Source organism: Dromaius novaehollandiae, chromosome 13, assembly GCF_036370855.1.
Source record: "Dromaius novaehollandiae isolate bDroNov1 chromosome 13, bDroNov1.hap1, whole genome shotgun sequence".
NCBI classification, from domain to species: domain Eukaryota; kingdom Metazoa; phylum Chordata; class Aves; order Casuariiformes; family Dromaiidae; genus Dromaius; species Dromaius novaehollandiae.
The window spans coordinates 18,225,411-18,242,422 of NC_088110.1; the positions used below are offsets into that span (position 1 = coordinate 18,225,411).

At 38.7% G+C, this 17,012-nt stretch overlaps 1 protein-coding gene across 7 annotated transcripts in view; it reads left to right on the top strand.

Annotated features, from left to right (window-relative positions):
• The window catches only part of WWOX (WW domain containing oxidoreductase), a 509,240-nt gene that overhangs the window by 110,189 nt on the left and 382,039 nt on the right, over positions 1-17,012 (top strand). For all 7 annotated transcript variants that reach the window (XR_010391474.1, XM_026107625.2, XM_064519731.1 and 4 more), the window contains exon 6: positions 6,674-6,762. Coding sequence is in view for 6 of the 7 variants with exons in the window: in XM_026107625.2 (XP_025963410.1) it covers positions 6,674-6,762 (89 nt within the window). In the remaining variant the exon portion in view is untranslated. The remainder of the gene's footprint in view (positions 1-6,673; positions 6,763-17,012) is intronic.

Genomic DNA, 17,012 nt, shown 5'->3' on the forward strand with positions numbered 1-17,012 from the left:
AAGACAGCTGTTCTTCTAACTATTGAAATTGGAATTAAATATCAGTAAATTATAAAGAAAATAAAGGTAAAACCAGAAAGCTGGAAAAGCAGTGAAGCTAAGTATTACTAAATAGATTTTCTTTCTAGAGAAAGAAAAATCCTTTTTGTCTCTGATTTTCATAAACAATCGCAATCAATCCCAGTTATTCCCCTGTAGATATAGGCTAATAACATAAACTGTAATATGCAGGAAATTGTTTTATCATGTGCACCATGTTTTCCTGCATTAATTAGTGAAAATTTGGAAAGTACTGCATAGAGTTTGCTGTTATGGGGGGAAAAAAAAACAAAAAAATGGAAAAATGACTGTGAAATTGTTCTACCCCAATGTCTTCTAGTGGACTTTATTAAGTTATCTCAAACGTAACAGAAAAACTTATTATTAAAGCTTAGGTTACTCTTAAAGCAGTATGATTCATTTGTCCCACTCATTTCCACGAGAAGTAGCTTCGCAGCATTCAAAGCACACCACAGTATGAAGCTAGCATTACATAAATACAGTTTTGCATGAAGTACCAAATGTTGAATACATTAGAGACAATAATATTTACAGTCCTAATCCTGAGTGAAAGCCTTTTTCCTTATTATGTTCCTCCATAAATAGTGCATAGCACTGACTATTGAGTGTCATAAGCTATGTGTCAAATTGTCAGACGTGCTTCTAACACATCCTTTACTTTGTTCTCAACATGGAAATATGGGTTTATTTGGGCATTGCTTGTCATATGCTGAGTTTTGATTATTTGTTTACTTTACCCATTTTAACATAATTCTACAGACTTTTCATCAGTTTTAACGTTGAATTCTTTTTTTCCTGAAGATTGTTTCTTGCTCTGCATCTATCAGAAATATTTGCATTCCAAGATGTCATCAAGATTTTTCCTTATCAAAGTGTTTTTTTTCCAATTTATTGTATTTTCAGTCCCTCAAAGTCAGGTGTTTTTACTGTTGTGCTGTATTCAGTTTTGAGAAAAGGGCTTTTAAATATCTAAGATATATGCACTACACATTTTTGAAAGTAAAATTATACAGTAAACCAGCCAGTGTCCACTATGTTACAGTTTAAGTAGGTCCTCAGAAGATGTCTGGTACTCGCATAAGATAAGGGACTGCAGCATATTTATTAAGAGCCTTCAACTCTGTATAAAACTAGAGCAGTCAGAAGTAATGGTGTCTGCTGAAAGATTCTTTATCATATGAATTTACTTTTAGTCATCTATTATTTATTTCCGCTATTTTATATGCCATTATAATAAATATTATGACAGAGAAAGCTTTTATGCTTCAACTTATTGTACTGCTCTTCACTTCCTTGCAATCCTTCAGGAAAATGTAGCTATGCTTTACCTATATTTAACGTAAATCATCACTTACATTTGAATGAAAAATTCACTATGAAAAAAGACTCCTCCTTCAATACCAAGACACAAATGCACAATCATGTTTATTGCCAAACTACTCTACCATGCAGTGTTCATTTTTTAAACAGTTTTTAAGCTGTAAAGTGAATACGCTGCCTATAGTGGAATTGCCTGCTTTCTGGATGTTTTCACTTTCTTGTTAGTTTCTGGCTCAATAAGCATTTTTCTAGCACGTGTGCAAAATATTCCCAATTACATGTAAGCATTTTTAAGTTTTGCTCCACATGGGAGCAGCTTACATACAAAAACACACAAACTGCTTTCTGGTGTTATTTCTGTTTAGAGCACTGAAAATGAAAGTTGTCTAGAAATGTTGATAAAGTGCTTTTAGAACTGACTGTAAAACCATCAAACAAGATGAATATTTTTCTTTGCATCTTTTCAAAATATTATTGGATTGTGTTTGGAAAAAGGCTTGTTATGAGCTAGCGGATGGTTCGCGTCTGGCTCTTTCTTCAGAGGCGGCAACTAGACGTTGTTAGCCATGAGCTGCTCTTCGGATGTCATGAAATGCAAACACTCCTCGTGCCCAAAGCACTTTTTCAGTTGCTTGTGGTTGATGTTTTCGCAAGGGTCAGCGCTTCTGCTGTACCCTGTTGTGTCCATCCTCCTTTTGGCCACTTTGCTATGTTGGCCCGCGTGGAGTTGGGAAAGCGTCTGGGGATGCAACCGGGACGCTTGTAGAAGTGAGCTCTCTAAACCCTCCTAAATATGTTCTCCTCTTTCGTTTCCCTTTAAATAATGTAACTAAAAATAATGTAGTAGAGGGAGCATTAATACCATTTATTGTTACGATTTAAGAAATTCTGCGGTTTTCTCTTCTAGTGTGTTGATACCATGATGGAAGTGTTAAGCTCCAGTTGCTTGTGTTTGGGGAAGTGACAAGTCCCATTTAAGATTTCATGGCATAAAATGAGGCATAATTCAGCACTGAAAATATGTGGAGCGAAATGGTGAGAGACATCAGCATAATAAAATTATGACACATTAGATCAGGATTTGCAGCATACCATTAACAATCCGTTCTGACTGTGAATTACAATTATGGTTCTGATGCCTTTTAGCAAAAATGTTTTCTTTTTGGGTTTTATTTTTTATATACTTGTCACTGGTAATATCCATATATTGATAGGAACCTGCCTTGCAAGCATGTTGCCTTATTCATGGCTTTTTAAAATTTATTTGTAACTTAGAAGAAAAAAGCGTGGAAAAATTTGGAGTGAGAATGGGTTCGTGCTGAAGACAGGTCGCCTCCTTGAGCTACGGGAGGAGGAGGAACGGGCGAAACGGGGAGTACCTCTGCGGGGCGGGAAGGGCTCGCGTCTCAGTTTGCAAGGGAGAAGCCAAGACAGAAGAGTTGTGGGACTTGCCTAAGCCCACAATATATACATTTACTGGTTCCTCAGTTACTGTCTGGAGAAACCTCTCGTGCTTGTTATTTTGCAGGCCTTCACAGCGGCGTGGCGAGGCCTGGTCTGAGTGGACTGGGTGTCCCGTGCTCGGGCCCTGCCGTGAGGGAGGGGGGCAAATGGCGTCTCTTGTGTTCAAGATATCTTGTGTGTTCGTGAAGGAGACGGAGATGCTTTTAGCATCAGGTTTTTCATAAGCAAAGGCAGGGATAATATTGAAAAGAAAGCTTTTAATTTGCTGTTTGCCTCTGACCTATTCGATAGAAAAGATGCTAAACCCACAGGCAGCAAGGGGGAAGCAGATGATGGCAGAGGGGCGTGTGGGCATGGGGAGATGTCCCGGGGCTGTGAATCAGCACACCACAGCCGCTAGAGCTGAGGCTCGATGTGGAAACAGTGAAGTTAATAACTGGTGGGAGAGGCTAATGCTGCACACCCAGTACACCAGTACTACTACTACCACTACTTTTTTGTGAAATGAAAGGGGAGGATTTTACCTTTAAAATGAACTTTTTATTAAACTGAGTTTTCGATGAGGCTTCGTGGTTTACTTGATTTATGCGCTGCCTTGTCCTAATTCTGTTAAAGCTTTCTATCACTCTTTGAAACATCTTAAATTTGGTAATCAAGATTATACCGTTCTCTCTGTGATCCATCGTAATACCAGCTCAAAGCACAGCCCTGTGACTTCAGACCGAAGTTGAAAAGAGGGATCCCGCAGCCAGTGTAAAACACTCGTGCCCCATCCGTGCGGGAAGAGCAGCCGCCGAGGCCCTGCCTCGCTGGGCAGCCGCAGAGCCCTTCTGCCCTGCCGCCGCGCCGCCTCCGCCCCGTGATGGAAAGGCCAGCTCCGAGCACGCCGGGCGAGGCCAGCTCCGGGCGTTCGTGCCTCGCACGAGGTGGCCGTGCTCCCGCACGTTTTGGGGTCGGCTTTGTGGAGTTAAGTTGTCGCTAGCAATCGCTATCTCAGAGGCGGAAGTAAATATCCATTTTATATCCCTCCCACTTCTTGTGCGCATGATTGCTTTTTTTTTTCTCCTCCTTTTTTCTTTTTTCAGGTCATTTTAGATGCAGCTCGTTGAATTTCTTACCAAATGTCGTCTTTATCTTCTTCTGTAACTGCATGTGTGTCAAAGCTAAAAGGAAACAAGGGGAAGTAGCATTAAATTGTTTGAGATGCATTATTTTACTGGCTAAAGAAAAGGGAGTGTAATTGGAACGATGATCTCATTTCTTTGAACTGATGCAGAAGAAACCTATAGTAGCAGTTTGCTGTCACTAACAGGCAACCGTTTATCCCTTTCAGTAATTTATTTATGATTTTAAATTTCTAGTTTTTATGTCTTTAGTATATTCATCCACAAAACCAGACCATTTTTTTTTTCTGCTTAATTGCTGAAAGTATTTTGGAGGCATGAGTTTTTTTTCTTTTGTCCTTGAGATACAAAAACTTTTTTTTTTCCATTCTTGGAATTCGTAGCAGAAACCTGAAAGCTGACACCAAGAGCAGAAGCATTACCTGGGTGGTGATATACCATGTGGACTTGAATCCGTGTCCCCAGGAGGATAGTAACCAGCAGCTTTTGCTTTAGTCTGTTGAACTACTTGGGCTTTTTGGGGAGGGTTGTTGTTTTTTTTGGTTTTTTTTTGGTTTTTTTTGTTGTTTTTTTGTTGGGGTTTTTTTTTTTTTTTTTGGACCCCCTTATGCCCTTTATTTGTAGCTTTCTTGTCCTTTTCCCCTTGGAAAAGTCAGTGAAGTGTTTCAACTGAGGAGAACAGAAGCAAAATAAAAGCAGCTGTGCACACTACATCTCTGTTAGGTGAACAACTTTGGACTGCTGAGTTGAAGAGAAGTTGTTACGGAGCACTGTTGCATGGACTAGCCAGCATTGCCTTTCTGAAGCCTCTGACCTTCAGACAGAAGAATATATTTATGTAGGGGGGCAAAGTAAATCCCAGTACTTTAATGACGTGCATCTTGTAAGGGTGAAAAGAGTGTTCTTTAAAAAAAAAAAAAAAAATGTGGAGTTTATCAATTGATGGTGTCTGAAAGCGCTGTTTCCTGATGGGAGCTGAACCTGTCCAAATTTTGGTTGCATTTGCTGTGTTGTCCTGTTGAGACTGGCTGGAGTAGGAAGAAAGTAATTTGAGTGACGTTCCGTTTAATCACAGCCTGTAATACAATTGTGGTAGGCAGAATGGGTGCTAGCGAAATAAAAAGCAGATACGGGGAGAAAAACATCCAGTGCAATGAAACAGGGCGATCAGTGAAGTGGTTGAGTCTGAGAGCCGAGGGAGCGCGTCCTGTCGTCCTCCTGCGCTGATGCCTGCGCTGCTTCCTTTCGGTCTCTCCAAATGTGCCTGCTGTCTTACCTTGTAATCCCAGTAGGTCCCGTCGCAGCGTGGTGCTTACAGAGCTGGTTTTGCCTAAGCTCAAATGCTGCCTGTGATTGCACAGTACTGCTGTATCTGCTGCATCTGTTCTTTCATTTTTTTCTAGCAGTGCTAACGTCCAGTCTGAACCATTACAGTTCCACAGAGTTGTATGCAGCGTGTTGGAATTGCATGAAGTGTCCCTCTAATTTGTTTTTTTCCTGGATGAGCTAAGCAGATTGGACTGAAAGTAGGCATAAATAGTGTTACATAACTTATGCAGACAAATTTAGGTTTGGGGAGAGTACGGGGCACTTAGCAACTTCCCTTAGGTGCCAGAGAGTTTATATGGTGTTGGGCATCAGTGACTCTAAAAGCGAGGACGAGGACAAATATAGGTGCATATAATTTCTTAGGAAATGTGTGACTTGTATGTCATGTTTGGTATTTTGCTGAAGATCATAGATGTCTTAGAGTATAGCTTGTGTGGAAGAACTGAAGACAACTGTTAGCTTAAGCAGCGGACACCGCAGTGCCAAGAGGCAATGCATTCGTACAGCCGCAGTCAGACAAGAGCCGCTTCAACACTGCGGCTTGCAAGAGCCCTAGTCCGCTTCATTCTGTGTACTGGCTGGCTCTCCGCTTCGGTGGTTTGCAATGAAAATAGACTTTTGGTTCATTTTGTTCCAAGATTTGGAGTGTGAGCATTTCAGAGGGTCTGCAGACAGGGATCTTCAAGCTGAGCATACTGAGAAGCATTGGTTGGGTGCTGCTTCAGCTTAGCCCTTCCAGGGTGACCTGTCTTTTTGTGGGATTGCACGTCCTCTTCTAGGTGAAAAGTTGGCTTTAAGAGCATCAGCAATTTTTTAATGTTATTCTGCCCCGGTAAACTTTTATTGTATGAAAAACTGTGTAGGCTGATCAGATGCTTCCTATACTCATAGTCTTGTATATTAGCTGCTACGGACAGTAGCTTGTTTTAGGATGAATATGAATTCAGTTGATTTTTAAAGAATATTTACTGAGTGTTTTTCTACTGGTGTAATATTTTAAAAATGCACGCATTAAGAATAATACTTACTCTTACTTATTAATACTTACTTAACTTCTTATTTCACAAGTTACATACAAGTTTCATCAGCTAAGTGGAAGTAAAGAGATATATTAACCTTAAAACTAGCTTGTGTCACTTCCCTGTGTTATATAAAGCTGTGCATTGCATAGTGTATGTTTTTAGCAGAGCTACGAAGTTACAATGCTACTTTTGGCACTGAAAATTGTGCTCGTCCGTTCTTTTTGATGATTTGTATTCACCGAGGGCTTATAATGTTAAGCAAGGGAATCAGACATGTTTCATAACACACTTTCTGTAACATGATACTGTGAACTAAACTTGCTATTATTTATCTTTATTTTTCTCGTGTTCCAGCATAAAGCCAAGGTAGAAGCAATGACCTTAGACCTTGCTTCTCTTCATAGCGTGCAGCACTTCGCCGAAGCATTCAAGTCCAAGAATGTGTAAGTACTTGGAGAGAAGATTACATATAATAATTTCTTGTTATTTTAATGTCTTAATCAGCTGAGCACAACTGCCAGGATTTACCACAGTTGGACTGCTCAGAAACTACAGTGGGTGAATAAGCATTTCTCAGGAATTGCTTTTTTATGTACATATTTTTACATAAACTGAAGACTATTTGTTTTTATTTTAAAAAATAATTACCAATCTCTGATTATTTCCTGTGTAGCCCCACCTTTAATAGGGGCATTAGTACCCCTGGTGGCTACTGAAAAAGGCCAAAGCTAAACTATCAAAAGCAGCATAGATAACTTTTATCAGTTTTCCAGTGGTTTTAAAAAAGCCTGGGGTCACAGACCTGTTTCTGGAATAGTTTGTAATTAAAAAAAGAAGGGGTGGGGGAGGAGGAGTAATGGCATCACTTAACAATTGGCCACTTTTATATTGAAAGATTATATTCTTTCCAAATGTTCTGTTTAATTTAGCTTGAAAAGAACAATGAATCACTAAATTGAAAAAATGATTTGGAATCTTTAAGTGCCAACTCTTGCCAATAAATTCCACACTTTGTGCTTTATCCACGGTTGGACCCATTGTATCTGATTTTTGTGACTATTTAAACTCGGTAGCTTTTTTTTCTGCAAATATTTCTGTAGCACATATACTTCATACTATACTTCTCAAGAGAATAAAGCCTCTTAGACAGCTTTGAAAATATATTGTAGTAGGGAAAATATATAAAAAAAGAATGATTTTTCACTTTTGAAATACTGCCAAAGCTAAATCTCACACGGATAGACAGATGACATTTTAGTACTTACAGGTCTCTTAGATTCAAGGAATTGTCAAAACTGAGCTCTAACACCAGTTCCTTTACTGCCAAGAATCCTTGGTAACAATATATATATATATATATTTTTTTTTTTTTTTACCATATACCATCTTCATGTATTAAAACTTTCTTAAAATATTAAGACAAATGCTTGCAGTATTGCTGCTTTATTACTAACTTAGTGTCATAATATGAGAACAGGTGAGTGTTTTAATTCTGCTTCTTCATGCTTTTTGGTATGCTACATTTATTTAAAAACAGGATATGGTACAGTTAAAAGTTAAAACACCCCTCTTCCAAATGCCGCCCTTAACTTGATTTGTGTGTTGCAGATCATATCACGGTCATCCTCTCGAGTCCATTTGGCATGCATCTTGTAAATCATTAGAAGTAAACAATCAAATTTTGCTGGAGAAATTAGAAAATGAAAACCTTTTATTGAATGACACTTAGAAAATGAGAAGATACCAAAAATACAGAATAAGTAAATCCTGTTTTGCTTTTGTTGTCATACATTATTTTACCAATGTATGTCTGTTTAGTTACATTATGTTCTCAGTAATGGACAAGTTTTATTAATGTTTCACTTTCATTTTATTTTGAAAAATGTAGTGGGCAGTGTTTTTAGCCTCTGCCTTGCCTTCAGGTATTTGTATCTTGAGTCTGTGCGTGCGTGTGTGTGTGTGTGTGTGTCTGGCAGGACTTCTTGAAGCATCCCAGGAAAGTTTAAGGTCTGTATGTATTGTGAGGCTTGTGGGATTTTGACCAAAATGAATTTCCAGCTATATTTTGTTTAAACTCTGAGGTTGGATGGAAACCAGGCCTCACACACTGCCTGTAGGAGTAAATCTTTTATCTGATACAGTTACAGAAGAGTTACCTTACAATCATCTGCCCTGGCAGGACTGTGGACTAGAATATCTCCTCGGTCTTTCTAGCTCTGATTTCTTGTGATTTAACTATGTCTGGATAAGGTCAAAAAGCAATTATACAACAATAGCACGTTGTTAGTGCAATGCCAGCTCTGTATGTCTTCTGGCTCTAATATACACTAACTACTTTTGTCTCTTTATTTATTTGTTTTTCAGTAGTGTCCAGAAGCTTTTGTCAGATTCCTTTGCGTTAGTAGCTTTATGAGCAATAGAAAGAAATGTTACGCATTCAGTGACAGATGGAGGCTTGCTCTGTATGCTTTGGCAAGTCTGTGAGCGGCGAGCCTTGCTTTCGCAGGGCTTTGCTGTCCCTGGTTTCAGGCGTACCTTGATCGATGGATGTGTTCTCCCGGTTCGGTGTGCTAGCTGTAAGTCAGGCCAACGAACACAGGAGATACGTGATGTCAGTACAGAGTTTTCGTACTTTAAAAATTCCTAATCCTTTAACAATAAAGTAGTAGAAAAAGAATAAGAAAGTTTTTTTTGTCTTTTTCTAAACAAAATGATTAGTTGAATTCTGAGTTTTATAGAACTTGGTTTCTGGGACAAAAATGCAGTAATTTTAAAATATGAAGGAGAAATTTATGCACACACACACTCCTCTTAATACAAGTCTATTTATTTATTTCTACACACTATGTGAAGAGGCCTTATGTGATGAACATCTTAAACATCTGGATGTAAACAATTTTCTTGTCTGTTTAACTTCCCCAGCCCCCTCTTGCTTCCTGGGCCCTTTGGTATTCTCCAGAATCTGTTGCTCTTGGTGGCCTAATAACAAACCTTATTAAATAGAAAGTAGATTTGCTGTGTATTGAAATTCTGCTCTTCTGGGACACTTCGTGGCTCTAGATAGTATTTTTGACAGCGGCTGTGAGGATGTGCTCATAGGCACACCTCTGGGAGCAAGTTCTTTCCTGGCTGACGGGAATTTCGAAGAGTCTTAAAGCATTATGTGTTTCGTAGATCTTTTTCTGGACGAGAAAATTAAAATGCAACTACTCCGGGAAAAAGTCCCTAAATTTCATATACTTAATATATCAAAACCTATCGTAGCCTTGGCAGGGGGGCAGGGGGAATAAAATTGCTAAGGTGGTAAATCTCCTGCATTGATCAAATAACTTGCAGAGAGAGAATTGCCTTCTTGAACGTGTTGGAGAAGCTGAGAGATTCTGGAAACTACTTGAGGAATGAAGAAATGGCATCCTTTGCTCAGCAGGAATTTAACAGGGGCTGGTTACGTAAAGAAAACAAATGATGCAACAAAGGGAGCATTGAGAGACCTTTAGAAACATAAATAATAAACAGGAAGAAAGAGTTACTCTGGAAAGAAAAATTTAATACAAATTGGAGCACTACTTAAGAGCTAAGAAGGCTTTCCTGATTGAAAGTAAAAATCAGATGATTCATCTTCAAGTTATTGTGCTTCTAAGAGAGTTGGTAGGAACCTTTTATTCCTATTCGGATTTGTTAGATGATGCAGCCTTGCCCGCAGATGCAGTTTGCACTCACGGTTTTCAGTGGTATGCATACACTGGTAAATTATGCAATATTCCTGTAACTATATTCTGGAAAATCCTTCATCCTGATAGAAAAAAATGGGGCTTTTTTGCTTCCATTATCTATACTCTTGAGTTGATACAGCTTTTTTCTCTCTATGAAACTTTTCTTTTATCCGTGCAGCCTCAAATGAAGCTTTGGGAGGTAAGGTTTTGTAGATTATCTAGATCCTGGAGTTTTGTGATCACAGCAAAATCTCAGCTTTCTTCAAGAGCAGGACAGTGTTTCTAGTGCCGCAGTTGAAACAGTTCTGTGGACAAAATAGGCTAAGTGCAGTCTCTGAAGTTGGATCTCCTGAAGTCTTCTGGCAGAATAAAACCATATTGCTGGGAAATGTCTGATCTATCCCTTACTTCATTATGGAGTTGTAGCACAGCCAGAGCAACAAATGAAAAATACATAAAACACTAGTCCAACTTGATTAAAAAAAAAAATAGGACTGAAGGGTTCAGAAAGCCAATTTGTAATGTTATAGTGATAATATAATGATAATATAAAGTTAATAGTGACTAATTTTAGGCTCTCTTATGGTTTGAAGCGCTGCACTGTTCTTTCTCTGATTGGTAGGGTGATTTCTGGTGCTCCTGTAGTTGCCCTGACCTGTTGGCTGGAGATACTTTCCCCACTGGACGTTTCCAACAGCAGTGGGTGACCGTCGCAGGAAAAGAGGTCTCAGCACACCTAACTGGCTAAACTTGTTGCTACTTCTATATACCCCTAGTCTTCTGTCTGCTAGTTTCTGACCCAGGCAGTTGATTGAATGTCTCTGTTACTGAAAGTCAAATAAATAATCTGTTTATAAATGAGGATTTGGCATTAGTTTTGGGGGTTATTTTTGTGCAATTGGAAGAGCCAGACCATCCAATCTTTCATATTAGGCTTTTGGAACTGAAAAATACTGAATTGAATCTCCTCTTCGTTGAGAGGGCAAACTGTGAGGAGTTATGGTTGCTATTAATCCTCCTGTATAGACAGGATGACTGCCCTCCCCTGCTTTTATGCAGCGTAGCATTTAAATCAAGTCCCTTCCAGTGTTTCATAGTTCAGGGTCTGTAGGGTTTGGTAGTTGTGCATGAGTGCGGAGTTGTGGATCTGGTACTTTGGTGTTTATTTGTAGTATATGGTATAGTGTGTGTGTATATATATATATATATATATATATATATATATACACACACATTATATATATGTAATATATGTATATTGTGTGTGTATATATAAATTTATACATATATATATATAGAGAGAGAGAGAGAGAAAGAGAGTATACTTTACATTGTATTTGCCAGCAGTTACTACTTAGAGTTTTCTGAACTGGTAGCACCACTTCACAATTATACAGGACTTCCATGTGTAGGTTTTCACTGCAGTTATTTTCCTATACTTTAAAACAGTATATCTTTGTGCTAAGAACTGGCATATGCTAACAGTTTATTCATTTATGCTGTGTATAGAAATATGGCAAAGACAGCAGTTATGAATTATGATTCTCCATTTGGAATGTTAGTCTCTTATTATTTCCCTAACCAGACCAAAATGGAGAGGGCCAGATTTTTAGTTGGCCTCCTTAACTGAGGCCTCAAACTCTGTGAGCACATTCATTTTTCATGCTGCAAGCAGAAGCGCTCAGAAATCTTGTGGGTGCAATTAAGATTTCAGAGCCTGCTGAAAGTTCACCCCAGAATACTATTTCTCTTTGTGTGCTGGATTTTCATGTATTATAACTGATACATTGCATGCTTGTTAAATTGTTTTTAATTCTAACTTAACCACCATCATAGAAATTGTATAATAAATTATATTCATACATATAAATACCTATGCAAAAATATGATCTATTTAGCAAGTCATTGCGTAGATAACTTGTAAGATCAAGAAAAAACAAGTGTATGATTTAAAGAAATTAAAAGTGATAACATTATGCCAATACGCTTAATAGTTCTGCAGTGGATTATATCTTTGTCAGAGACAGTTGTTGCCACCACATATTGTCTTTCAAAATTTGAATATATTTTCTCTCTAAGACTGTACAAATCTGTTAAACCCTTTGGCATTTATAGAAATACTTTCTGTGAATTAAAACAAGTAACAGTTGAGCTATTAAATTTGCCTTTTGAGCTTTGAATACCGGGGGCATTCTGACGGTGCCACTCAGGCACACACTCCGAATCAATAGCACATTTTAAAAGATGTTCAAAAAAATCCACGTTGAATTAAATATGGAAACAAATGCAGAGTTGAGAGGTTACTATTGCAGACAGCATGTATGATAAATTTAAATAAGATCAAAGGTTGACTGCATTTGAAACATACATACTAATATTAGGGTGAAACATTCTTTTTTTTTTTTCCACGTAGTGGTATTGTGCCTTATTTAAAGCCTAGGGATTGGCTTTCTGCATAAATATTTCTTCTTTCTTCCTTTTTCTTTTTTTCTTTCTTTCTCTTTTTAAGCTCTTTCACACAATTATCCCATTTTGGTTGCATGTGTCACGTCATGTGGATCCACAAACTGCTTCCAGTATTTTTTAAATTAAAAACCTCTCGAGCTTAACCCCTCCCCCTTTTTACTGGAGGCAGAGATCCTGAAGTGTTCACCAGATCACCTGTAATTTTGTTTGCTCTATCCGGAAATTATTTTTGGAACACAAGAAATATTTCCTTGCTCAGAGAGATGTTCATGTTTTGTAAAGTGTAAGTCCACATTAAAATAGATAGAATTGACAGATCACTGTAATATTAGCTGTGATTGCATCTGCAAAGATATTTATTGTTTTAACCTATTACTAATAAAATAGATGTTGTTAGGTCTTCTGTAGATACTTTTATGGAGTATTGGAGTGGAGTACTGGGATATTTTTATGATAGTGTTTTCTAAACAACTGAGCTTGACTTAATTCCTTAGACCTTTAAAAGAGGCCTGTGAGGATCCCAAATGGAAGGAGGCATCTTGCAACAGCGCTGAATCGGGTGCCGGAGGGGGATTTCAGATTTCCCATGTCCTGGGGGGGGATGCCCACTGTGCCTTGCTGTAGCGAGGTGCCGGGGGAGGCGGAGGCGGCGGGGGCTTGTGCTCGGCGTGCTGGTTCTGGAGCCCGCTCCCGCGCACATCTGCCTGCCCAGATATTCTGGATATATTCTGTATTCTCCTTTTCGAAGTCTGTAGGCCCTGTATTCCTGAAAATTTTCCACCAGATGCAGCAGGCATGAAAGCTGTTTTGAGTATTTAGAGACGTAAGATACTTATGATTTAATGTGCACGATTAAAATATATTACGTTTCAAATAAAACAAGGGTTTTGCAGCTTTATAACTTAATGGATTTTTAAAGGATCTGTATTTTTAATTGATGTTGTCTTTTAGAAATTCTGAAATACGGGGCAAAAGTAGCTGTTTAATTACATATACATTAAAATGTATTTAGTCTATTTGGTTAAAGGCTTTCTATGGGAGATAATTAAAACACAGAGGCAGAGCCTTTTGGCACTTGGATATGGATGTGCTGTACTGCTGGCATTAGACAGGCCATGCATATGCCACATGTGTCTTAATCTTAGAATCCAAAAATTTGCGTTATAGTCTGAAAAAGTTGTATTTCTTCATTAGCTGTTCCCAAGGCACCAAAAATCCCAGAGGATGTCAAAGTACATTAATTTTTATCACAACATGGAATCTTTCAGGTCTGAATGGCAGCATGCAGCTGCTGAGGGCTTTCTGAACTCTATTACAGCTCTATATTTCTCTAGGCAAAACAGAGGAAGGAGTTGTCACTGGCAAGTGAAATGTTCAAAATGCATGAAGTGTTTTATTGTGTGAATGATCAACTGTGGGCTTGAAAATGTTTTCCAAGGAGTTAGCTCTTTTCCATGGGAAATATCACAAATATATAATAAAAGTAGTAATTGACCTTTCTTGTGAGTTGTACTTTTCTTTTTTTAACAAGTAGTTAGTGTGTACAAATGAAACTCATATATTTAGAAATGCATGCCAAAAACCAAATCATTCCATGGTTATTGCAAAAATGAATGCTCCCTTACAGCAGATTTATTCTTATTAGTAACTGCTTGTGTATATGTGTAAATAATGAATTGCTGTTGGGATTCTGAAAAAAGATATGCGTGTCCACTTTGAGATAGCAAATGTCCTTCGAGTTGCTGAATGAAATTTAGCAGGTTCTGGACATTTGCACTGCTGCTGTCTTCTGAGCAGCAAGGAGATTTTAAAAGTCCTCAGAAAAGAGCAAGGTGTGGAAAAGAACAGAAAAAGTTCTCCTCTTAATGTGCTAGGGCTTGAGAAAGGAAGAAGAGAAGGAAAAACTTCTGTTTCTTTTTCAGGAACCAGAATGGAAATGATCAAAGGTTGAATGGATATAAAAATTCAGTCAAAGAGCCCTATCCTATCCGACTTCTACCCCAACCTTGTGCTTGGACTTTCAAAATCCATGTGTATCGAGGCATTTTGTTTGCTCAGGGATATAGAAGTAGCAAAGATGCAACACTTTGACAAAGGAAAATGTGGTTTCTTGGATTGGATTTTGGTTTGAAATGCTGTCCTGAGGAGGCAGATTGGGGAGAGTGAAGATCAGCACTGACACTTGTCATAAATTTCAATACCCTGAGTATAATATTTGTTGTCAGAGTCAGATGTAATTCAGAATTGGATTATAGCTATGCAAAAGGAAATTCAAAGCTGTGGATAATGGACCCTAAAGAGGAGAAAGTGTCCCTAGTGTGAACCTAATGGGAAAAAAGGAATCCACCACGTGCTTGTGAAATGTAATGCTCTCTTGCTCTCCTTGCTCGCTCGCTTTCTCTGTAAATTGATTTAAAAAAAAAAAAAAAAAAGAGGTATATCTGAACAGGAAGAGAAGACTCTAAAGTCATGGGTTGAGTTCAGTGATCCTTCCTCAGAGATTTGCTTCTTCAGACCTTCAGAAAAATAGTAGAAGAGGACTGCTATATACCAAACTGAGCTCGTCTTTGGGACAGTAGGGAAGGCATCTGCCTTGGAGCAATCAGTTAAAAAGCAAGTAAAAATTATAATCTTGACCTTCATTTTTTAAAATTAGTTTGCTATCTAAAGAAGGTGATTTACTCATGTAAAGATATCAGGTGGCCAAATGTAGATTAAAAAGTTCCCACCTCCTGGGATTTCTAGTATTGCATACCGTATTTCCAGTGTATAAAATAGCCAAGTGTGGGAGACAGGTCATGTCAACAAATTAAACCTCATCCCTGCTTCTCTTATTTCATATATAGTTTCTGTGAAACTCACACAGGACTGGAAGACGGGAAAATCCCGTTTTGGATCACTTTTGAGGAAAATTTCTTTGGTGATGCAGGTGGTGTTAAGGTCAGCTGGAGGGCAATATTCCAAATGTTTTAAGAACTGTTTCTTTAGCTAATATGGGATCTGAATTTCTCTTCAGAAGCTGAAGTTCAAAATTTTTACAATAGTGAAAATTGCTTCAGCACCCCATTAAAAGGAAAAGTAGGCCTCTCTCAAACTCGTCTATCCCCCTAGAGCTAAAAGGCCAGTGTGTCTTCAAAGGCAGATTGCTTATTAATGTCTAGAGATATAAGAAGCCATTTTTTCCTTTATATATAAGAAAAGCTAGTAAAGGGAAAACCAGGAATAATGGATGTCTTCTGTTTACTTCTAAACCTATTGAGACCTTTGCTGCTTCTTCAAACTTTCATGAAATGCTATACCGAAGTTTTTATGGAGGTAATGAATAATGATTGAGAGATGGCTGCCCTGTATGGCAGTACGCACATGGTATTTTGTGAAAGCACAGAGGCAGGTGCTCATAACAATTCCTGTGTTTTTGGCATGAGGAAAGAAGCCGAACAAGTTCAGTCCATTTTCATTAATCACTTGGAAGTGAGGCAGAAAACTTTGCTGATCGCCAGTGGCAAATTCTGCAAAGAAACCCAGTAGGATGAATTTGAAAGAATTTTGCTTGCTCAGAGCAAGAGGTCATCCGTCACGGCCCACGCTCTGTGTTAGCAGCTTACCTGAAGATGAAGCCTGTCTGACAAGTATCCGTGAGTCTGTCAGCTGGCAGGTGGCAATGGAGAATATTTGTACCGGCCTTTCAATCAACGCGCTCAGAAAAAGAGAAGTTAGGCATTAAGCATTCGTTTCCACAATCACGGAGTTGAGCAGGGCCCTTCTGCGTTGAAGGTTCTGTCACACCGGTACCCGTTCTGGAGGAGGTGTTGGGCTCCTTATGTGCGGCACTGCCTTCCCGCTGCTGCGTGACTCTCAGCGGCTTCGTCGTTGCTCGGGTTCCCGTCACTGCCACTCGTGTGATTGCGTGGGATTTCTGGAGGTGCTTGGTTAACTCCCTTTTTCTGGACATCCATAAGACTAGCCTGGATGTTGGTTATCATCTTTGTGAATCCAGACATTTCCTCACAGAAAGAAGCACCATTTTCTAACACAGAGAGAGCAACGTGGATTTTCGGAGTTATGGGATAAAAAAGTTTGGTGGGCTGTGACTTTGCTGCTTTATGGAGGAGAAGTCACATCTCTCTGCCTTCTTTACTGGCCGTGACATAGGTCTACAGTTGCTTATGGGACTTTGGGGATATTGCAAGGCCTTTTCTGTTGAATTTCTGTGTAATTCCAAACAGTGTGAACTTTTCAAATCACTTGAGAAGTGCCCCAGATGGTGTGACATTCTGCTTCATGGGAAGATTTGAAAGTATTCCCTTTGCATAATTTCTGGTTAACTATTTCATTACATTTGAAATGGGAGAACAGCAAAGCCAAGAACTCTGTTGACATTTTGGTGGTGTTTGTTTAACCTCCTAGTGCACAGGCTACATTTGTTGAAAAATATTATTCTTACCTTTGCAAATCATCAGTAATTAATTCCCTTGGAAATATCTACTGCTGCACACAGCTGACTTGGGAGGCTG